The following is a 23,833-nucleotide window of genomic DNA, read 5'->3' on the forward strand; positions in this document are numbered from 1 at the left end:
TTTGTGCCTGCTGGAAGAAGGAAGTGCAGAGCTGAGAGTGTAGCTATAACCTGTTGAAACTGGTATGTCCTACTTAATGAGTAGGAGACCATCTATTTGCGAACTGATGTTTTTGAGTCTTCTTGAAGAACACATTTAAGCACAATAACTTAGTGAAATTTGCTATGGACTGCGTGCACTGGACCCCTTGATTTGGAGCTAGTGGTCTAATTACGCAGTCTAAGAATTCAGCGGTGCCTCTCAGGAAGTTACCCTCTCCCTCATCTTCTCCCTACGCTTTCTTCTATTTTGTGGCATTGCTCTCAGGATATTTTGATGCAGAGGTCATCTTAGCTTAGCAAATACTGAGAGGCGAGAAAATGGTGAGATTAATTTTTTTCTAAGAAAGAGGGAAAAAAGAGATCTGGATATTATCAGGGTTCAGTTAGCAAAGTTAGACCAAAACTTCCGACCCAAAATTTTTAGTAAGAGAAGTCTAAACCTGAGGTCACTGGACAGTATTTGGACTTTTGAGAATGAAGGGATTTCAGATCTTGACTTTAGTCTCCAAATTTAAAAAATCTCAATCTTTATGGTCTTTCTTGTCAACTGCAAATATTCATTAGGCAGCCGTTAAAGTAGAATTTTCATAATTAGAAAAGAAGCTTATATTTAAATACTGGAAAGCTGCTTGTCACCACTTCAGTCCCTATTTGACAGGAAGCAGGAGCATGACTTCAAGGTTATCTGTAGTATGGGTATACGCAAGTAAATAACACCTCATGGAAAGCTTGTGCTTGATTTCAGGTGGACTGAGTATATTCCACGCTGTCGTATACATTCTAACTGCTTCTGAAGTTCTGTACGTTTTTCTTAAATAGCGTTCGCCACTAATGCAAAAGAAAAGTGAAAGTAAATGGAAGGCTATAAAATAAAAGCAGAGAGTCGCATTATTTTTTTGGAATAATATGGATTCAATTAGTGTTTTCTTTGAGTTTTTTGGGGGGAGTTATGTGGCATTTTTTTTTTTTTTCAGCTGAAAACGCTGCATGGTCCTCACCTGCATATTTTGGAGGGTAATTAGAGGATTTGTAATCTTCTACTGGTTTGATCACAACTTCTGCTCATGACATTTTATAATGAGTGGTATGGCTTATAAATAACACTTTGAAGGTATGAGGTTATACAGAGGTAATTGCACAGCTGAAACACATTGGCACAAGGCCAAAGGCTAAGCACCTTCCACCATCCCTTCTAAATTGATTAACTTTACTTTATGAAGTGTATCATCAGAAATTGTTTTTATTACTCCCAGAGGGCAAATTAAGGTTAATAAAAATCCAATTCCAGATTACCCATATGTGTGAACGTTTGTATTTTTAGAACCGTTCTTTGTCAATTGCATTCCTCACTGAGTGTGTGTGTGCGCAGATGCAGACACGTAGGTCGTAATTTCAGCTCATGTGTTTCTGAATGTAAACTCATTCTGAGTAAGTTTACAGCTCTGCATCAGACTTTCTCTAAATGTAATTGTGAGACCCAATGTGATTTTCAAACTGAACAAAACTAAATGTAGTCCTCTTATCAAGCAGTTGTTTGTCACGTCCACTCACTGCCATTATCTTGGAATCCATGGGACCCACATAGCAACCATTTACCCCATATTCTTCAGTCCTCAAAACCAGCATCTATGTATATTCTTTGTTAAAAATTCAAGTGTCTTTTTCAAACAAGGCAGCCTGATACTCTGTGGATTCTTTGGCAATCTTAAGGAAACCTTTTAGTAAAGGAGGAGAAAGTTCATCCTTGCCCTCACTATCATAAATTAGTCACATGTGTCATCCGAAATAGTACACTCAATATGTTGAAGTCACCGCTTTTAGTACTCTGCTTTTATGATGTTGCATTAGAATCTTGCTGCAAATGTTTTCTTCTCTTACTCTTCACTCTGCTGCCTCATGCCCTCCTCCTCTCCCCTCTCCCCCCAAAAGTGGACTTGCCACTCTCTTAGGGCAGCTGTTTCGACCCCTCAGTGTAAGAAACAACATTAATATATAAAGAACAGTATAAGGAAAAATAAAAGAAAAGGGCTAATGTGTACTAATATTTACCCAGGATAATCTATCAGCCTCTGTCAGCCTGTGGTGGAGGGATTTACTATATGACAGGTGGCGTCTTTATCACTTTTTGGTGGATTTTTTTTCTTCCATGAATTTACCAATTTAAAAAAATACACTGAGTATATTAATTAACTAAATAATATTGCCATTTATGAATCTGTGCAGGCTGTTATGTGATTGTTGCATATGTTATTTCTTTGTTGGACAAAAGAGTATTTAAACGATTTTCCTCTAAAGGTCATTGACATGCCAGAACACAATCCTGGAGATATGGGTGGAACAATGAGACTGGGGAAGAGGAGGACTGTTTTTAAAACACAAAATTCTGTTTTAAGTAAGTTACAGTTTTGCTATTTTCATTCACCTTTTGGAGAGGAACTCTGTAACGTGACAAAGCAAAAATGCCAAAGGACTGGAGCCTCAAACAAGATGCTGGGTGACAGCTTCCCCGAGCTCATTTGCTCTGATCCTCTTTCATATTCATTTACCCTGGAAAAGAATGAAAAGGAATAAATGAGAGGTACCTGGAAGTCCCAGTGAAAAAATGAATTAGGACTTGACGTGTTAGATTGCTTTAAATAAGCAATGAGGAGAGTGTTCAGTATTTTAAATAAATAGTTTTAATTTTAATTTCATTATTTTCATGGGAAGGTCACAGTGTAAGGAAAAACCAGGTATATGTATCTTTCCAAGTTTCCTTCCAGTTTTCTTTGAGTTGATAGGACATATAAATGATGCTTCATAAGAGCAGTCATATTCATCAGAGCAATGGTCTGTCAAGCACACCATCTTATTCCTAGCAATTGCTAAAAGCAGATGATTGTGAAGGACTCTAGGAACAGGACATGCATGCAGCAGTGCTTCCTTAGTATATTCTTGCAGTAAACTCTATGTCCAGTAATTTGCAGTTAGGACTTTCTGAGATGTGGATGGTAGCTTTGTGCTTAATGAAATCTGATCGGTAATTTTTTATGAAATTAATCTAATTGTTTTTAATCTATGCAAACTTTCAGCATCCACATTATCTCCCGACAGAATTCTGCATTTGTACGTCTTGTGTGAGGAAGTATCTGTCAGTTTTTGTTTGCTTTGAGCGTGCTTCCCAGCTATTTTGTTTGATGTCCCTATTTCTTACGTTAGAGCTGTTTCTTCTGTTAAGTTAAGGTGTAGCCATCGTCATGCTCTACCTTCTGCCTTCTCCACTGTGAACCAGAGCTTCCTGTTCCTTGGAGCTTCACTGTGAATCATTCCCTAGGATTGCCAGGACACCTCAGTCTTAAACATTATCTAGCTTAGTCACCTTGGTCCTTGTTTTGTTTTGACAATATTTGCTGGTCTGTATCCTAATCACAGTCAGCCTCTGCTTGTCTCCAGTCTCTGACCCTGCGCTGTTCTGGGTCTAACCTAGCCCTGGAAACAGTCTTATTTTGAGACAAAATTGTTTGCTGTAACACAAAGCTTCAAAAGGCAAAGTAAAGCAACCACAGCACAGAACAAATGAATCCCTCTGAGCTATAGGTATTTTAAAATTGCAGCAATATTGAATTCGAGTCCCCTATTAACAGGCTTGTTTTTACAGTATTTGCAATACTTATACTATTGCAGTAGTATAAGCAATACTAAAAATGTAGAAAATAGTTTCTTATGTATGAACAGATACGGGCATATGTTCTGTATTTAGCTTTGTTAAACTTAGGAAAATTATCCTTCTGATCTTAATAAATTGCATCTACCTTGTCAGGAGACCAAAGGGTAATACATATGCAAGTTTAATGAAAAATTGGCCTTTATAGAGAATGTCTTTGATCGTGATCTGACTGGCACAGGTGATGGTTCACCTAGGTGATATAGATATGCATATCACAGTATACATTCTTTCCTTTTTACTTTGTTTAGTTTTGTTAAAATTCCATTTTAGTGCACATCTCAAACTCACTCTTTGTTGGTGGGCAGTGTAGTCTTCCATATTAGGCTCAGAGGGCTGCAAGAGTCACTTGGGTAAAGAGATTAGGAAAACAGAGGGAGAAAGGCAATATTCTTTTTATGTAATTGCACATATTATGCCAACTGGCAGGCATAATCTGCTAAAATGGAACAGATGCTAATAAAAGGCTAGGGATCTTCCTTCACTGCACCTTTTGCATACAGCTGTCATAAAACACTGCAGGGATTTTATGTTGCTTGTTCGCTGAAGCATTTGTTTTGTAGTTTTGTCTTTGTATTTTTAATTAATTTAAACCTGACCGTGAGACTCTAAAGTCTACTTAAGCAATTTCTGTTCTGGAAATGCTCAATATGAATCCTGGATAAGCTCAGGTAACAGTAAATTGACAGATACAGTCATGACTCAGAAAAAACAAAAGTTGTGGTGAGATGAATAATGTCCTGTTGTATATTTTCCATGTGAAATTCTTTTCAGGTTTAAATTCCACAGCATTGCAGATTAGTGAATTAATATTTGGAAGGTAATGCTGTAGTTTCTAGGTCTTTCCTAGAAATAGTTGTAAAAATCATTAAAGCGTTAATAACTTTCCCGTTGTGTATTCAGGGAAACTTTATGGCGATGAAATGTTTGTAGAGGAACGACACAGGCATCGATACGAGGTAAGCACTACTAGTGCGGTTTATATACTCACAAGTTTACAGCTTAAACAAATTGCGTTTCTCCTGATAGGCAAGATTCTCTCTGAAGCAAATGAGAGATTTCTGACATGAAACAAGGTTTAATAATGGTTAACTAGAATCATTTAGATTGGAAAGAACCTCTGGAAGTCATTTGATCCAGCTCCCTGCTTGGAGAAGAGCTGACTTCAAAGTTAGATCTGACTGCATAGGGTTTTGCCCAGTGTACTTAAGAGCATCTCCAAAGGTGGAGATTCCATAACCTCTTTGGACAACCTGTTCCACTGCTTAATCGCTTCGTTGTGAACCATTTTTTCCTTATATTTATCTGGAGCTTTTCTTGTGCAGTTTGTATCTGTTCTCTCGCATACCTCTGAGTAGAGTCTGGCTCCATGATCTCCATACCATCCCATTAGATAGTTGAGGACAGCAGCTAGACCTTGCCCTTTGCCTTCTCTTCCACAGGCTGAACAAGCCCAGCTCCTTCAGTCTCTCCTCCTATGTTGCATGTTCTCCAACCCCCTAAACATCCCGATGGCCCTCCTGTGGACTTGCTCCGTTTTGTCAATGATTGTCTTGTACCGAAGGGCCTGAAACTGGACACAGAGGTGTTCTTGCAAGTGCTCATTAGGGGGGAATAATGTATTGCACTGGTTCTGTTGTAGAGACAGTGCAGCATCTTAGCAAAGTTGTCTTGGAAAGTAATGTTAGACATGAGTCGACTTTCTGTGAAGTGTCCAAAAGGTACAGGATTATAATCCTTAAATGTATTGCTCCTGGGCTGATTTGGTTTAGCAAAAGCTTAGGTTGTGCTCAGGAAGTCCACGTTCTTCCTTAGTCCAAACGGAGGCAGATTTCAGGCATCTACATCTCAAAGGCCAATTCAGATCACCTACTTTTTGACAATCGTCCAACTGGCCCCTGTTTAAGTTTGCACTTCCCATTTGAAAACATCTGAGCAAAGGTGCTTGTGCATGTTCAAAATGCTGTCGTCCAAGGAGATGTGGAGGAGCCAGATGCCTATAGTTAGCTCTGAGAGTTCAGAAAGTGCCTTACTCTGTCAGTATTTCCAGAGGAGCCTAAGCTATGAGGTGTGTGCGTGCCACAAACTTATCCACAAAACTTTGAGTTCCCTTAGAAGCTGGGCAGAGAACGTGATGGTGGTGAAGGTACTCAGAGTTTGATTAGTAACCTGGTGGTTAGAACATCACTAAGTGGAACAGCTCCCTCCAGAGCCCCTCAGCCTGAAGGGTTTTGAACCACAACGCCTGTGTCCTAGTGATGTTCAAAGAGTACACCGCTGCTGCTGAAGGTGGACCGTTTTAAAAGTGAGGAATGTAAGCTGCTCAGAATCAGGAGGAGAGCAAGCAAGTGAGATCCTGGATTTAGTATTTTGTACGTATTTATTTTAAGTTTTTTAAATACTGATTCATCTCAAATTAAGAAAGAATGCTCGCTTTTACAAATTAACCAGAGTTGTTAAAACAAGAAAGCAATAATTCCCAACTCTTCCCAATTCTTTTCCTTCTCAGATATTATTAAAAGCATTACAGCTGAACTACTACTACTTGTTAATCAAGAAATAAGTAGAACCACAATGTTGTGTGTTTTTTTTTTTTTTTTTTTGATATTTCAGGTGAACCCAGAACTGATTCGCTGCTTTGAAGAGAAAGGTTTGAAATTTGTTGGCCATGATACGGAGGGGAACAGAATGGAAATTATTGAACTGGAAAGTGAGTGTCTTGCTTGTTTAGATACACTTTATGCACCTGTGAAAACTATGCAAACTATAGGTAATTAAATGACATGTAGACAACTCTGAGCTGTCTCAACAGCCAGGGTGCTGTTGAGTACTGTTGAGTGCACTTACACCTTACAATAGATGAAGATTTAGAATATTTTAGGAGCCAGTGTCTTACAATTCTCCTCCAGGACTATGAGAGTGTGTGATTATCAAGAGACATATGGTGCTTTTCCAAAAGATCATAATTTTCGTTCAGTGGCATCATATAGTCATATATTATCACAGAATAATTCAGAAGGTAATCTAGTCCAACCCCCTGCTTAATACAAGGCCACTTTCAAAAACAGATCAGGTTGTTCAGAGCCGTGTTCTGCCAAGTTTTGAGCATCTCCAAGTATGTTGTTGGTTGGACGGCTCACCACTACTCTTTGAACAGAGCAGTCCAACTAGTTTTTAACCGACCTTGTGATCTACCTATCTAGACCATACGTCCTAACTTGGCTACTAGGAAACCGTATCAAAAGCTTTGCTAAAGTTAAAATAACGGGGGGCCGCTGCTCTTCCGTTTTCCATGCATTGATTGTTCCCAGGCTGGCTACACCCATTTGCCTTCCTGTCCTTCATAAGCCTGGACGTGACTTGAAGGATTTATTTCATAATCTTTCCATGAACTGAGGTTAGGCCTGCAGTTTCTTAGATCCTTCTTCTTGAAGATGGGTGTGACAGCTGCCTTTTGTTGTTATTAGGGTTACCTCTCCTGATTGCCATAATGTTTTAAAGGTAGAGAACAGCTTCACAAGGACATCGGCCAGCTCCCTCAGCACCCTCCAAGCCATCTAGTCTGGGTGTCCAATTTACTTGAGTATATAAAGTATATATGAATGCGTATACTGAAAGTATAAAACATCACTGGAATACATTGCCCAAAGAGGTTGTGAAATCTACATTGTTGTGAATATTCAAAACCTGAAATTTGCAAAACCAAGAGCAACCTGATTTAACTTTGAAGCTGGCCCTGCTTTAAGCAGAAGGTGGGACTAGAGACCTCCCAGTGTCCCTTAACGAACTCAATCAGTTTGTGAATCCTTTCTCCCCTACTCCCCTTTAGAATCACAGAAACAAGCCAAGGATGAAAATCCTATAGAAAGCTAACTCCTTTCTTTCACATAAGTGATTCAGATAGATGAGCTTTTGAAATGATGTGGAAATTTGGTAGACTTGTACTACTTTACCAAGTAAAGCTTGCTGTCTTTCTTATGAACTTCTGAAATAAAGAAGAGCTATACTGCTTATTTGGTTGTTGAATGTCTACATAGAACAGCTATTAAACGTCATTCTGGTTTTGCTTGAACCCTTTCTTTTAAGTCACTGTTGGCTAGATGGAGAGTAGGCAGCAGAATGCACAGGCTATGTAACAAGATTTTTTGTTTTTTAAATGACCCGTAACTGGCATTGTCTTAGCTAAACTCCATGCACAGAGGCAGAAATTTATTGTAAGAGTGCGTTGTCATAGTATAGAGTGCTATTTCTGACATTATGTTCCTGATAAGTAATTTTATACTCCACGGCATGTTGAAGAGCAGTGTGGTAATTTTGATGAACAAGAGTTTGAATTCAGGCATCTACTTTTCATTTCAACAACTGCAACACAGAGAATAAACTGAGACCAAAGAATACAGCTGAATTTATATTAATTGTCATGGTGATCTTTGTTTAGTTTGTTCCTGAGAGCATGCCTCTGTTACACATGCTGGTGAACGGTTTAGGAGGCTGTTTCATCTGCTCTGCATGGAACAACTTGTATAGAGAGCATAGCGAAATAAATCAGGCAGGATTTTTAAATTGCATGTTACTGTGAAAAGAATAAAAGCAGCAGTAAAACCTGGAATTATTTCACAATGGGCTGCAAGGAGACTGATTCCTGAGGAAAAACAATCCTCATAGGGAAGAGGGCACAGTGGAGCGGAAGCACAGAAATACAGTACATCAGATAGCTTTGGCAAAGCTTTTAGCAAAATGTCCACGCTGGATCTATTTGATGCTTTGTCATTGTCTTGTTTTGCTGCTTTAAAGAACTAAATTTCCTGACAGGGACAAAGACGTTACAGGGTAAATTCAGAACCCAGGTTCTTTTTAAGAAATAGCAGCAGGGGGAATAAGAATGTAGTAGATTATATTCATTATCTTCATAGAAAAAACCACCTGCTTTCTTGTTATCTCGTATTCTGTGTTACAGAGATATTCCTTGAATGTTTAGGATTGTTTTGGAAACTGTCAAACCAGAAGAGATCTGTGGTTAATTTAGTCCAACGTCCTGTCTCTAGAAGTGGTTAATGTTAGCTCCATTAAAATGATATTCAAAGAAGGAACAGGTGCACAGCATGGCAGAGTACCAAAACATTGTTCCTTGATTATCCTTCCAAAGAAGAAAGGAGGAAAGCAAAAGCAGTAGTAGTGAAGAGGTGCTCTGAGGGTTGGAGATTCAGAGAGCTAAAGATGTAAGAGAAGACAAAGCAGCATGGCTCATTTAGCTTAGCTAACAGAGCTGAATGATGATATCATTGTCATCCTTAAACACAGCGGACAAACAGCAGGAGAGAAGGGCGCCATAAGGAATGGATATAAGTTGACTGTGAGTTAGGAAAAGGTTTCTAAGCAAGAGGGCAGAGTATCTGAATAGCTTTCCAGTGAGAACAAAAAGCCTGGGGGGGTTTAAGGCAGGGCTTTGACCTCTGTGAGTGGGACTGTATGACGTGGCTGCATTTCAATAGCAGGAGTGGGATAGCCCTTCCAGGCTTCAGTATTTGAACCTTGTTTTTCCGAGTTTTCTCTGTGTGTTACTTCTGTGTTTATCTGCTAACGTGTACATAGTTGCTGTATGGTAATGCTTAGTCCTTTAGGAACTGTTCCGTTTTTTCTTCAGATGTGCATATGTGCATGTTATGAATATGCATACATAGATCTATATTGGATACTAACACACTTTATGAAAATAGTATGAGAAATGGCAGAATTAAGGTTGCCTATGCAGCCTTTGCTTTTTTCCCCTTGCATGCCTGCGCTATTGTACAGTTTTATTATTCAGCCTTTAATCATATGATTGTACAGATTAAGATCGAATCACGAGATGATTTTGCTTTAATTTGCTTTACTAGCCTTCTGCCTCTCTTGCCAGTTTCAGTTTGTTCCTTTTCATTAAAGAAAGTTCAGGTCCCCCTCCCCACCTTAAATTCACATATATTGATCTGATTTCTAGACTCTTGGATGAAACTTTCATTAAACTTCCTGACATCTGTCTCTTAGATCACCCATATTTCGTGGGAGTCCAGTTCCACCCAGAGTTTTCCTCAAGGCCCATGAAACCTTCACCTCCATACCTTGGACTGTTGCTTGCAGCAACTGGGACGCTCAGTGCATATTTGCAACGTGGATGCAAATTGTCTCCAAGGTAACTTTTCTTATTTATTTGCTTGTAGTTTCACAGTAGCATTTTCAGAGGGATTTTCCCTTCCATCACTTCAAAAGTCCAGAAAAGGAAAGGGAGTTCTTCATCTATTGATTTGTTCCTTTGTACGCCTAACATAAATCGTGGTTTAAAAGTATCTGGGAGTAGTGAGCACAATCCCTGACTTCTTCCTTTTCAGAGGCTGAAAGGGCTAAAGCCAGAATCGTATCTTCTAACCAAAAGGAAGTAAAAAAACCTTAGAAAACTCAAGTAAAGTTAATTTAGCATTCTGGTCTCCTGTATTAACTTTTATTAGCGATAGTTTCACAAGGATCAAGCAATTAAGTGAAATTCTTGTGTACTTGTATTTGAATAATTGTAGCAACAAAACAGAAAACACCAATTTTATTTTACAGTAGCCAGGTAATTAATACTGTCTAGCAGACAAGGGCCAGAAACAAAGCAGCTGGGGTATCCTTTAAACTTAACAGAAATGTTTGGATCTAGAATAACGCGTATGGTTCAGTCAACCTAAAATCCTTCATTGCTGTTGCCTTGGACAGCAAGTTCTTGGTGTGTTTATTGAAGGTGGCAATGCTTTTCAACCTGTGTTAACTCATTCTTGTTTTTAATGATCCTATTAATCAAAGGTGCCATTTCATTACAGTAGTGATACTAATAAAGAGATTGGAGGGAAGCTAGGATAAAATAACAATTAAAAAGCCACAGAATGACTAAATATAATACAGAACATACGCAGCTCTATTCTTGTAAATAAAGCATTAAACTCACTAAGTCTATTTTCTTTGACTGTTGTGTTCTGTTTTTAAAATGACCTCTTTTTCTTGAGAGAGAAATAGAAATTGTACTCAAGTTACAGTAGGAAAGGAAAACAGCCAAGCCAGACCAGGTCAATTTATTTTGGTACCCTGCTCCTTGTGGTAACCAGTCATCTTTCAGAAGTGCACTTCATCTCTTTTCATGTTTGCCAATTGCACAGTGATGTACATACAGAGAGAATGCCTTTCTGACTTCTGCAAACTACGGCTTGTTTTATAGCATAAGATTAAAATATACCGTTACCTTAGCCTGGCTGTCATTGTTATTGGTGGCCATAACATTATCTACCTTTTAAAATGTGTGCCAGTACTTTACACGGGTCATATTTTTTTGGTGCTTGAAAAGAGGTGAGTCTTCAGGCCCAGTGATCTTCAGGCATTTCCTCTCTTGTGGGTGCTTTCTGTCTCACAGCTCATTGTCTTCTGGTTCCCAGTATGCTTTCTCCTATCTCTTCCTCCCATCCGTATACCTATTTGTTTCTCTGAGTTAAAGAATTACTTACTTTGAACTAGTGATCTGCATGTCTCCTGCTAATTTATAATTAAAACCTTCAGCAATACAGCAGAAGTGTTTTCTCACCTTGACTTGAAGTCAATAGTTACTGAATGTGCTACACGCACTTTTTATTGATTATATCTTAATCCAAAGAAGCGTATATCCAACATTTTTCCTTCATGTGCATACAACAAACTCCCTTCCACGCTTGAACATTTAGCAAAGAAGAAAATTCTTAGCCAAAAACCACATATAAAAATACATTTAATTAACTAATGAATATTTATAATAATTATAATTCAGCTTTCTTTGTGGGGGAATAAATAATATAATTGATAGGTTTTTTTGAGAGGTTCTAGAAAGCTATTACAAATTTATTTTTTTTTAACAGCCACAGTCTATATTAACTGTAGTTACATTTCTTTTCAACTTGCACTGGGGAAAAACTGCACTTACCTTAGCTCCTGCCTTTGCAGGGAATAGTATTACCATAACAACAGTTGTTTAATTTGTTTACATCTCTGGAAGAAGGCCTTTTTCTCAATTATATGTTAAAAAAGGACAAAAAAAAAAAAACCCTTCTGAAACTGTGTCAAATAATCTTATTTTTAAAGAGTACATGGGAACACTGATGAAGATTTTCCAAATGAAACAAACAGAATTTTCAAGGAGTATCCATTTCACAGTGGCCCATGTTTCTTAATAAAAACAGTTAAAGCAGGCAGTTCAGTGCTTTTGGGCAACTGTTTGAGAAATACTGATTTAAAATTGATCTTGACTCTTAATTCTAGTATCTTTGCAGCTGAGAGTGGTTGCTGAGGTGATGCATTCCAGCTTCGAGCCACATGTCCCCAGCTATCAACTGACTTCTGTATAATACTGATATGAAATCTTCTCATCTTGCTGCCTTCTGCATGTGTTAGACTGATTGATGGATAGCAGGGGTACATCAATACCTCTTTCAGTAGAATAAAGAGGCCTGGCGCGGACATGAGTTTGGTAATATTTGAGCACATGCAGGGGGATGTTCTTTTTCTTGCCTTATGTCCTGAGAAGACTGGGGTGAGCAAACCTTAAAACAAAACAAAACCCCATCATTTAATACCTCAACAGAAAATGTTTTCTTTGCTCTACTTTGGAAATATCATGCTGCAACTCTTGTACTAGCTGTTATTTCACTTCGCAGTGAATATATTTCTGTTTACTACAGTTAGATTAAATATTGGTCAAAGTGACCAAAAGTCTGTGTGCTGTTAGGTGACAGTCTTGAAGACTGACTGACGAGGTGCAATGACACCACATACTCTGGGTTTTGTTGTTTTTTCCTCTTGGCTGTATACTTATACTCCAGATCCAATGAAAGAGAGATGGAATAAAACTGCTATAGAGGCCTTACAGCTGCTCACTAGTTCCTTTTTGCTGTGGGAGTCCGGGATTACCAAAACAGTTACAAACCCGATGAAGTGAGTGTCAGGATCGTGCTCAATATATTCATTAATTAATTTGTACACACACTGAGAGAAAACTTGCTAAAGGAAATGTAAGCATATTTTTTCAGTTGAGGATTCAGTGTGAAAAAGAATTTCATAAACGAAGAGCCAGGCTTATTTGATTTTTTTTTTTTTTTCCCCCCCCACCACTTTTGCAGCTGGTACATTTAAATAAGATTTATACACCATACATAATATTAGCAGTCGTGAGCACAAAATATCCATTTGATTTTTATGTTTAATATCTGTGCAGCAGCTCAGTGAAATTTGGAAGGAAGTACACATTCATTCCTAAGAGAGGTGATGACTCTTTTGTGGTTAATACTACCTGGAGTTTTTTTTCAAATTTTTTTCCAGTTGAATAGTAAATCTTACAGATTTGACATCATTATTGATTTGACGCTAAAGCACCCAGGCCCAGATCTAACATGATTCATGAGTTCCTCTTTGCTGTCAAGTTCACCAGCAGCTGCTTAGCTCTTGAAGGAGTTCAGGTTTCCTTGAAGCCTAAGTTCCTCTTGTTATCATGATGCTACAGCTTCTGGGGGTGCTTGGAGCTCTCATTCAAGCAGACGAAGCCTTGAGAGCCCCAAGAACCTGTCACTGAGGTACTTCCTCTGCCTTTCTGGCCATTGTGGCCTGCTCCTGCACTCTGTGCTAGGGCAGTGGGTGGGTGAGAAAAAGGAGGAATTCTGTGTGTCTGTCCCATCCCATGTTTCCTTTTGTCCTAAACTGACTCATGCCTAGCAGAGCAGCTCCAAAAAAGGGCAGACTGTGAGAATGCTACTGCAAAATGGCCAAGAGCATAGTGGCAAGAGCCCTTGTCTGCGATGTGGAGTCAAACATTGTGCTGCATTGGGCAGAGTGGGAAACAAGAACCAGGCTGATCCCCACCTTTTCCCTTCCCCAGTTAATGTTTTAACCTCTGGACTAATGGCTAATTAAATGACCTTCAACTTAACGCAAACTGGGAACAAGCCTGAAAAGTGGGAGTGAATAGGTCAATGAAATGACTGAAGCATCCAGCATTGTGTGATTGCTACTATGGGTGACTGTCTCCAGTCACCCATAGTGACTCCAAAATCCATACCTTACTGAGGAGGGGAGGAGTGGTGATGAGTGTACAGGGTGGAGAGCAATGCCCGACTGCCCTCAAGAAATGAAGCTGGGCAGTTCTCAGCTCACTTCTTTGGTCCTTGAGCATTTTTACTTAGGCATCTATTTCCCCTTTCCCCTACTATGTTGTATAGGGAGCTATGGCAGACGTTTTTACGCTCTGAATGTCATTGGGCAGCAGAGTCCATAAAAAGTAAAAGTGTAGTGCAACACTCAGTTCTCTGAAGGCTTTGGGCCTAAACCAGAGCTGGAGTGAGACTGTACAACTCAGTGCAATCAGTAATTTTATTCTGTGTTCTATGGACAATTTTTGCTATTTTGCTGTGATGTGAAAATGCAAAGCTGTTTTAATAATGCTGAATTTTTATTCCATGTTTCCATGGGTACTTTCAGAAAGAAGTAAGTACAGTATCAGTGATATTGTGTGCGTGTGTGTGCATCTGGCATGCTTGATCATACTGTTAACAACACTTTCCTCACTTGAGCTCTGTAATTGTTTGCCAGCTGGTGAAATGATCAAATTGAGCATTCCTGGTTAGCCTGACATGATCCGCTCTTTACAAGAGCAGCGTTAACAACATGTATGTAATGCACAGAAAGTGCAGAATGCCTTAGGTAAAGTCTTAATAGATATTAAAATATTTGGAATATCAACTTTGTCTTGTACAGAATTTGCTACAGTGATGTGCTGTAGTCATGGGAAGCTTTCTTAGCACTCAGAGGTAGAATTTAAGTGAGATGGCTATTGGTGCCACTTACACTGTCCCCCTCTTTTAAAATAGCTGTGTTTTTACTTAATCTTCAGTTATTCTTCTGCGAAGAGAAGAGGGTGAGATTCAAGCTGAAAGGCAGCGCTCAGGAAAAAGCACCAGTATAGCTGGGTGCGATTTGTTCATTATTCTAAATTACCGTTCAGATCAAAGATCTCTAGCCGTGGTGTTACATAGTTCCTCCTGAAACATTACACAGTAGGCAGTCACTGCAGATCAACCTAGAGGATAGGAGCAGGTGGGTCACATTCTGCAAGAATGGGGAACTGGTTGTATGCTTGATGTCCCAGTGGAATGGCCACGGATGGCCATGGCCAGAGGTGGGGACACTTACATGGTTCAGGTCCTGTTGGATGGAGTTGAAGTCTGTGATAAGAGAGTGGGGTGTGACAAGACAGAGGCATGCAGCAGCTGGCGTAGTGTTGGCGCCCAAGGCTGGCACTGGCATACCCACACAAATGAAGTCTGAGATGCCTGGGTCTGCTCTGTTATCTGAACCCTGCTCTCTGGAGTGTCACAGAACTGACCAGAATTATTGCTGCTCAGATGCACTTGTCAGTTCCCTGGGCTCGCTTAGCTGATTTCTGATCTTGGGAGATTCAAATATCTGGAAAACAGACTGTAGAGATGGAGTGGGGTGGGAGGAGATTGAAGCTGAGGATTCCTCTGAAGAGGTGCAGTTTGTCATTTAGAAGAGTTAAGATAAAGCTAGAGACCTGATAGACATCACTGGCCACAGGCTGCACAAGGCCCTGTCCAGCTTACTGTGAACGTGGTTTGTGAATGGTTCTTTCTTTCAGTCACTATGGTGTTTCCTGTCCTTCACTGTTTTCTTGTTCTAGCCACTTACAAAATGATCACTTGCATGGCAGTTTCTGTCCTGTGGAAAATAGTGTATTTGTCTCAGGAAATAGCTGAAGGGGATAAAACTTCAGAGAAGACTGTCAGGATGTTGCTTGGTGCAATGGAGGTGATTTATGTTCTGACTCCGGAAGAGCATGAATTGTAATTTAAATATAAATTGAAGCTTTCTGAGTACAGAAAGCTACAGTTGTCCTAAACTTTTATTTGGTTAAAATGGTCATTTTTTTTCATAAATGAGAAATTCCTTTTAGTCTTATGCTGAACAGCTGCTATTCTCCATGCTGTTAATCGCGGTTGCAGGCACATAGCAACGCCAAACTGTAGAACTAACATACAGTATCCAAGCAAAAGAGTATTGAACATACTCTATACATACTCATACATTTATGTGGTGGATTATTGTTTCTCATTAGTTCCTAGACCACGAACTTAAGCCCGTTCCTACTGAGGAAGACCTTCTAAAATATCAAATTGGATCATGAGCTTAAAGTAATTTTCTGGAAATAGATTGCATTTGAGGAAAGTGTTTGTCATATGCATCATCTGGGTTGGAGGGCTTGAAGTAAAAAAACTGTTTTAGACCCTTCTCACCAATGTATTTCTTTTAACAGTGACAGCTATAGTGACCTCAGTGATGACAATTCTCCAGAGAAAGAGTTTCCTAATTCAGAAACAAGCTGAAATGATTGTATAAGATCATAGAAATGGATGATGCTATTGAGGTAAACTGGGATCATTTTGGTACGGCTTTATGACATTTATTTCTTCTTGACTTACAACAAGAGACAGAATTATCTTGATTCTGCCTTTTGTTTCAAATCCCGTCTGAGGGTTTATCTTTTCTTCCTTGCCTCCAGCACTAAATTATTATCCTCTTCTGCTGCTTAAGTCTGCAATTGTATTATTAAAGTCTGCTAACTGTTTTGGATACAGCTTATATGTAAGATGCTGTACAAAATCAAGCTATTTTAGTGTTTCAGGATACAATGAAAGTACATTCAAAAATTGTGCTTTCTTTTTTGGTTACTTTAATTTGCATGTTTCGATCATTGAGTACATCATACTGACGTGACTTTATTTTTGCCTTAATATTCTGGTATGGTTGCATTTGATGCATTATTGTAACAAAGGCACCTCACAACAAATAATTGGATTTAATCTGCATTGAGAAGCAAACAGGTTTTATAGCATTGTAGCTTAGTTGGCTGTAGGCTTTGCTAAAGTGATGTTCCTTCTAGGGTTAGTTTTTTTTTTTTTTTTTCCACCTGTAAAGATGGTAGCCATAGATTTCCTTTTAGTTTGGAGATAATGTTTACTTTGAGCTACCTGACCTCTGTAGGCTCTTGATCTGAATCTCAGTCTTACTTTATTTTCCCTATGCTGATTCATCAGGGTTGCGGCTGGTGTGGTACCCTGATCCATGTGTACATTCACGCTTTGCAGTATTTCTGAGCACTTCTGTATGCAGGACACAGCTTTCCCCTACTCTAATTTCATTCCCTTCACATGGTGTAGTCGCTAAACAGATGTGCCAAACAGGTAATTAAGGCTGCATATGAATGATGCGTCTCCATCCGATGGTCTCATGATTAAAATACTGACCTGGGATGGTAGAAATCTGAGTTTTGTCCTTAGCCACAGCAAAGGTTTCTTCTGTGAATCTTAATTGGTTTCTTCTCTCTCATGCACCCCATGTTAAAAAGGATAATAATAAGTCCCCAAATCATGAGAATGGAGAGGTGTTAAGTAATTCCATGGATCTGGTGCATTCAGATACAATACAGATGCATCTCTTAAGAATGACCAGTAAATAAAGAGGCAAAATGCTCCTTTTCACTTTTTCCTTTTGCGCAGATCCTTGCCATCTCCGTACATCACTTTGGCTGTGTTTTGTGAGGCTGACATCTAGTTCATGACAGCCCCGTTGGCTTTCCTCAGTGGAATGTATGAATGGCAATTTGCTTTTTACCGTTGCAATTGTGAATTTTTCAGTGCTTGATAAATGCACTTTTGTGATGCTTTAACGTAGTTATCGATAGTCAGGCTAAGTTTTTTGAAGGTATTATTCATGGGTACCAGTTGTATTCAGCAGAGTTACTCTAGAAAGGGTTAAATAAGCAATTGCAAGAATAAACATTGTAGAAGTAAGCATTGGCTCATTTATTTGTATTTTAAGGATAATTCTACCCAGTAATCAGAGCTGTATGCACAGGTAGACTATATTTAGTTTTGTGTTTTTGCTTTATGCTCTTTGACCTAGATAAAATGCACCTACTCGGAGTATTTACCATAGAGTTACTTCCAAGAAGTCAGTCATCATCAGATTTGAAACTGATGTAAATATGAGGTAAGCTAAGTTACAGAAGGAATTTTTGTAATCATTATTTTTTTTTCCTTTCCTTCTTCCGTCCCCTCTCTTTTTATGTTTTAGAAAGTTGGAACGAGACAATATTGGATAGAAGAAAGTGGAAGAGTAAGCTGCTTAACCTCCTCGTAGAATTTTCCTCATGCTATTTTCAAAAAAATCTCATTAAAAAGACAATTTTATTGTCCCGTAGCAAAAACTCTTCTGTATGAATGCTGTTTCTCTTTAAAATGATATAAATGACTTTTTGTCTTAGCTGTTAATTGTTATTGATCATGTCATATATTTCAGAATGATCTCAGGTGAATATGTCTTAGTTCACTAGCTCACAGCTATTTTTGATTTCTGATTTGAAGGATTGTTTGCTTTCAGTTAGCCTTAGAACAGTAAAATGAAATACATTCATTCTTGTGAATAAGGAGGGAATGCAGTAAAAAGTTTAAGAGAAGGTTGTCTTATCCATGAACTGTAGAGAATTGTCTCAGGTTTGTTTCCATATTAAGCTTGTTGTGTATATATTTTTTTTTTACTTTTTTGCTGTTCATGTGCAAATGAGAAATTATGTTACTCTCCTTCAGCCCCTTGTGATTATAGTAACTGATGTTGAATATGCATGTCTTTTCACTTTGCTTCTTAAGTGTTTCACTTTACAAAGGTTGAAGTATTTGCTCCAGTTCCCCTAAAAGTCTGATAATACTAAACATAATTCTGACCTATCAAATTACAGAAGTGATATTAGAAGGCATTTTTGTATTTGTATTTTGTATTGTAAGAGGGAAAGTAAATATGCTCAATGCAATCTGTACACTTGTGTGAAAGTTATAGAAGAACCAGTCTTAAATCTGGAGCATAATCTGAGGTTCAGCCTTACGACACACAACTAATGTCAATAAATAAGTGTAAAGATGGATTAAAGTTCATCCTTGCTCTCCCTCATCCATTGACCACTCCAGGGGGCTCAGAACAGTGTATTTTAATTCAGAAGTCATGAGCTGCTCCGTATTCTGACAATTGGAGGCCATCCTGCAAAGCTGGAACTGCAGCCTGGAATCACTGAGACAGGAGGAGGAGAAAGGTGTTGTACTGTGTATGGGGTTGGATCCCACCAGCAGTATGGCATCAACAGATCTGTCACAGAGTCTGGACCTTAGCTGTATGACAGGCCCCAAATGTCTGAGGCACCATTTCCTAAAAAGAAAATTTCTGAAATTTGAGCTTTATCTTTCAGTTTGTTTTTAGGCAAAGTGACTTTTTTGATTGGTCAAAAAGTAAATATCTGTACAAAAATAAAATGCGCCTTGTCCCCTTTACGTGTCTGTAGAACAGTAAGTTTGCATTGCCTTAGAAAATCTCAGACTGTACAGCCGATTTCTCTGTTCACTAAAAGAAACTTAAATGGTGATCAAATATAAACTATGCTTCTATAGCAGTGTTTTTCTGAAGTGATTTGCAAATGTGTGCCTTAGAAACAGCAGGTGTTAATGGAATTGGTATCACTGTATGTCTTTGTGTCAATGAGAGACACTGGCCGCTGGTTTGTAAAAGGTGAAACATTTCCTAAGATTGTCTGTAATGTTCAAATATATTTTCAAATATATTAAATTTTGTTATTCAGAAGTCTTTAGATACTGTGTTAAAGAGTCATGATGCCAGTTGTGAACTGTGGAGTCAGGGAGAAAGTTTTCCATTCAGTCACGTTCCGATTGTGTTGTCTATAATTGTGGCCACTTCTGTTTATCTGATTCATATGTTCCTGGCTCATCAAAATGAAACAGCAGGAATTAAGACTTTTAGTATCCCAGAAAAAAGTAACATTGATTCTGCATAGCTGTGTTACAGAGAAGTTGTGATTTATCCAAAATACAGAGGCAAGAAAGACACACAGTTACAAACAGCACCTTAATCTCCCAGGGCCTTTACCAACCCTCTTTCTGCTAGCTGTGCAGCTAAAACGACTCAGTCCGGGAGATCAAAAACATCACTGCCACAAAGGATCCCTCTCCAAGCTGAATGGACAGAGGCAGCAGCTTGTCATTTCCAAAACTGATTCCTATATCCTTTCACTCCTATGCAAGGCAAGGAATGAGAAAAGGTGCACTTCAGTGTTCAGTATCTTCCTCTTTTCAAATAACTGCTCCTCCAAGGTTTGAGCTGCTTGCTTTTCTCCACTAGTCGGCCCACGTGGACTGCATGGTGGGCTGTCCTCAGTTTCCTGCGCTAGCCTAGGCCTTCTTAATATCTCAAGAGATGACAGAATCTACCAACGTGGCCTGTCTCGGTTATTTTATTAATTTTATTGTAGTTTGTCTCTATCTTCTCTTCCTGGCCTCATTTCCATTTGCTTTCATGACTTTCATCTCCATCTTTTCCTCTATTTTTTCCAGTCTACCCATCTTCAGGTCTTCTGTACATATTTTCACTCCCACCCCTCTGCCTTTCTGCATCCAGCGTCTTCCACAGAAATGTGTAGGTACCACCAGTAACACAGACAGATACACCCTGTCATGGCAGAAACAGCCCCTGGGCCTGTCATGGCTCACAGGCAGAAGGAAGCTGGCCTCCAGTCAGGTATGCTCTTCCTCTCAAGTGGATGAGGCTCAAACTGGCAGACTCCCCAAGGTCTCGGAGCAACAAGTGTAGCCCAGGACTGCGGGCTGGTTGTGCTGGGCTCCCTGGTGTGTTAAAAGCACAGCTTTCTTCCTCATCACAAGATGGGTGCAAGCTAGTCACCCCAGCAACCTGGGCAAAGGGAGCCCTGCGGTTAGATGCCACAGCATGCCTGCTGCCCAACAGAGTTCTGCGGGCACCTACAGAGCAGTGACCTGCAGGCTGCCTGGGTTCTGCGGGTGATTGCAGAGGGTGTCTGTACCTTAGAGGAGTCTGGAAAGATCTTTTTTATAGGTCACTGTATTTTACAAGATCAGTCCATTCTAGCCACGGCCTATCCCAGCCACCCTGATTCTCCCAAGCAAGAGTCTTTCCTGATCCACGTAATTCAGCAGCTCCAGTTCCACAGCTCTGTTCTTCTCCCGGAGGGGTTTATGATAGGCGCCAGTTCCCAGCTAGTGGATGATCCTGCATCTGTCAGTGCCACTGAGAGCAGAAGAATGTGTCAGTGAGTCTGTAGAAGCTGAAAAGCAGCAGTCAGTGCGTGCTTCTGGAACTGGCAGTGTGACCAGTCATCAACAGCATTGCTTCTAGCTCCCTCCTGAGCTGTTCAGCATTCAATTGTTCAAGTGGTGTACTGTTTTCCACTGCCTCAAATATCCATGGCAGCACATATGCATGGTTTATGCATGTTGAAACTCATATTGAAACCAATCATCTCACTACAGTAACGATGTATAAGGCACTCAGGAAAATGAAAAGCTGCCTTATAAATTGTCTTTCGCTCTATTCAAACCATTCTGTTTCCCCTCATGGGACTATGTACATTTTTACACCCTCAGGAACAAATCCATGTCCAAATCGAAATGTCTATGACAGGTCAGACATTTTATGTAGAACTTCTGCTTCTGTTAGAGAAAGAAGATGCATCATTTATTTTATTTAGTCCAACTTCTGGTGTGTCCTTTAGGTAGGACTGCTTAGAGTTCTCTCTTTCTTGTCTGGAGTGTTGGATGATGGGTTCAAATCCATCAGTACCTGGAAAAGAAGGGTAGCAGTCACAAGTAGCCTATGGCTAGACTTGTCCAGCTAAAGAGAAAAATTCTCACAAACACAGTCCAAAGTCTGAAGAAATAATTCCCAAGCATTAGCAGAAGGCAAAGTTTGAAGGTTGAATCTTATCTTTTTGAAGCAATGCTTGTGAAATGGGCTTCGGTTCAATTTCAGACCTCCCGTCCTGTTCCAATAATGACCTTCAGTGGAAATGTATTCCTTTCCATTTTATATTTACAGCCAATGCAACAATCTAACAGAGAGCAATCTTTTGTTAGCACTTTGTCAGGGCCAGAAAGACAGCCTGCAAATACACAGATACACACCAAAGTTTTATCAAAGTGAGGTTGCTTATATGGATTTCATTCGCATGCGACTGAGGAATGTAGATTCTTTTAAGGGATTACAACGACATAGCAGGTTGCTTTGGGCTTGTCATTCCAAAATACAATGTGTAATGGGAGAGCTATAGAAAGAAAAATTTGTTTACTCATGATCTTTGACCTGCATCCAGATGAACTTCTTGATGGACTTGGATCCAGTCTTCCCCCTTGGGAAGCATGAACTGCTGAGCCGGTGGTCTAGTGTGTTAAGCTGTCTTAATTCAGTACCACTGATTAAAACACCTCTTTAGCATATGCTTTGAGCACTGCAAGCTCTGAAATGTTAATTTTCCATCCTCTATTGGGTGATTAGGTTGACTGTAGCTTAGACTCAAGGGCTACGTTTGTAATAATAAATAAATTAGGGCAGGGGCAGTACTCTGTCTTGAGGCCACCCGGAGTGGCCAAGATTGCATCTAAACTGCTAAGCTTTCATGGACATACTGGAGTGAGTCCGGTGAAGGGCCACAAACATAATTAAGGAATTGAAGCATCTGTCATTGGAGGAGAGGCTGAGAGAGCTGGGACCCTGCAGCCTGGAGAAGAGAAGACTCGGAGGTGTCTTATCAATGTGTATAAATATCTGATGGAGAGGACTAAAAAAAAAGCGGAGCTAGACTCTTCTCAGTGGCACCCTGTGACAGGACAAGAGACAATGGGCACAAACTGAAATACAGGAAAATTCCTTAAACATGAGAAAACATGTCTTCACTGTGAGGGTGGCTGAACAATGGAACAGGTACCCCAGAGATGTTGTGGAGATATGCAAAATGCAACTGGGCATGGCTGAGAAAACAAGCTGTTCCAGCTGACCCTGCTTGAGTAGGGGGGTTGGACGAGGCAGTTACCAGGGGTGTCTTCCAGCCTCAAGTATTCTGTGATTCTGTGAAACTCACTTAGCAAAATTGCCTACTGGGAATAGTCCCTAATGCATGCTAACCCTTAAAAAGGTGCATAGGGTGTCTGGGAGGTATTAGTTGTCCTGGACCAAAACTGCTGCACTTTGCCAGCATGGGTGATCGTGTACCAGTTCCTAGGTATGCACTGTGACCTTGTATTGTTCATTAGCATAGAGATAGCTAAACCGCTGTATGTAGGAAGACCTGATGCCAATTTCTGGATGTGCTGGAGGTTGACACACTTAAAACCTATGCCAGAAAGTGAGCCTATGCTGATACACTAGCCTACTCAGGTTTTTCCCAACGAAACTTTTGGGAGTTTGGTTGAGCCAGGTCCGAGGCTGCGCTTGTTTGTAAACAAACAGCATCTGAGTTTGGATGTGACTGTGGGGTTGGTACTGCATTTGACTGATGCTGTAGACAAAGCCATCTCTTACTGAACATCTCTATTCAAGTATTGTATCTCAGCAGCACAGGTCCCAACTGTTCCCTATTTGACTCTAACACATCAGTAACATGCTTTTGCATGTACTTACCTATGCTCTAAAGTAGCAAATACATTTAGGGCTGTGCTTCTTGAAATTATTCAACTCTTTAGGAGTGCCACCTGAGGTTAAGAGATGTTTACTACTTGATATTCAACTATGTCAGTACATTCTTCTGGGACACAACAGTTCTTAAAGCAAATTTCAAATCTCTTAACAAGCCAGACACTATGGTGCAGTACTGCAATATGTACATATGCCGTGAAGGACTCTAGTTTATGTTTTTCCTCATTACTTACAGACATATTCATGTCTCATGAATAATAAGGCTTAAGAAAGCTTTGAGCAAAGTGGCTTCACGGAAATAAGTAAGTTTTTTGCCATAAGTTGTAATGGAGAGATTTCATTCCTGGTTTATTTAGCAGCTTGGAGGGATGACCTGCATGTGCTCATTTAATTCCTGCAGAGAGCAAATCTGATGGAGAAGTGTATAGCTGAGTTTTCCTGAGATGCTGAGGAGGATCTGCTTGGCTAACCAGACTATTCCTTATTAGGG

The 23,833-nt window shown here is 39.7% G+C and overlaps 1 protein-coding gene across 50 annotated transcripts in view; it reads left to right on the forward strand.

The window, feature by feature from the left end:
• CTPS2 (CTP synthase 2) overlaps positions 1-19,474 on the forward strand; it is a 76,445-nt gene extending 56,971 nt beyond the window's left edge. For 48 of the 50 annotated variants that reach the window (XM_068919309.1, XM_068919263.1, XM_068919208.1 and 45 more), the window contains 6 exons: positions 2,337-2,433; positions 4,648-4,703; positions 6,358-6,454; positions 9,769-9,913; positions 16,097-16,207; positions 17,917-19,474. In XM_068919309.1, the coding sequence (XP_068775410.1) occupies positions 2,337-2,433; positions 4,648-4,703; positions 6,358-6,454; positions 9,769-9,913; positions 16,097-16,166 (465 nt within the window). In that variant the 3' untranslated portion in view covers positions 16,167-16,207; positions 17,917-19,474. Of the gene's footprint in view, positions 1-2,336; positions 2,434-4,647; positions 4,704-6,357; positions 6,455-9,768; positions 9,914-16,096; positions 16,208-17,745; positions 17,833-17,916 lie in introns of those variants that run through there. The other 2 variants (XM_068919417.1, XM_068919428.1) reach the window with 2 other exon arrangements.
• The last annotated feature ends 4,359 nt before the right edge of the window (positions 19,475-23,833 follow it).

The sequence above is a fragment of the Struthio camelus genome, chromosome 1 (assembly GCF_040807025.1).
Source record: "Struthio camelus isolate bStrCam1 chromosome 1, bStrCam1.hap1, whole genome shotgun sequence".
NCBI lineage: Eukaryota > Metazoa > Chordata > Aves > Struthioniformes > Struthionidae > Struthio > Struthio camelus.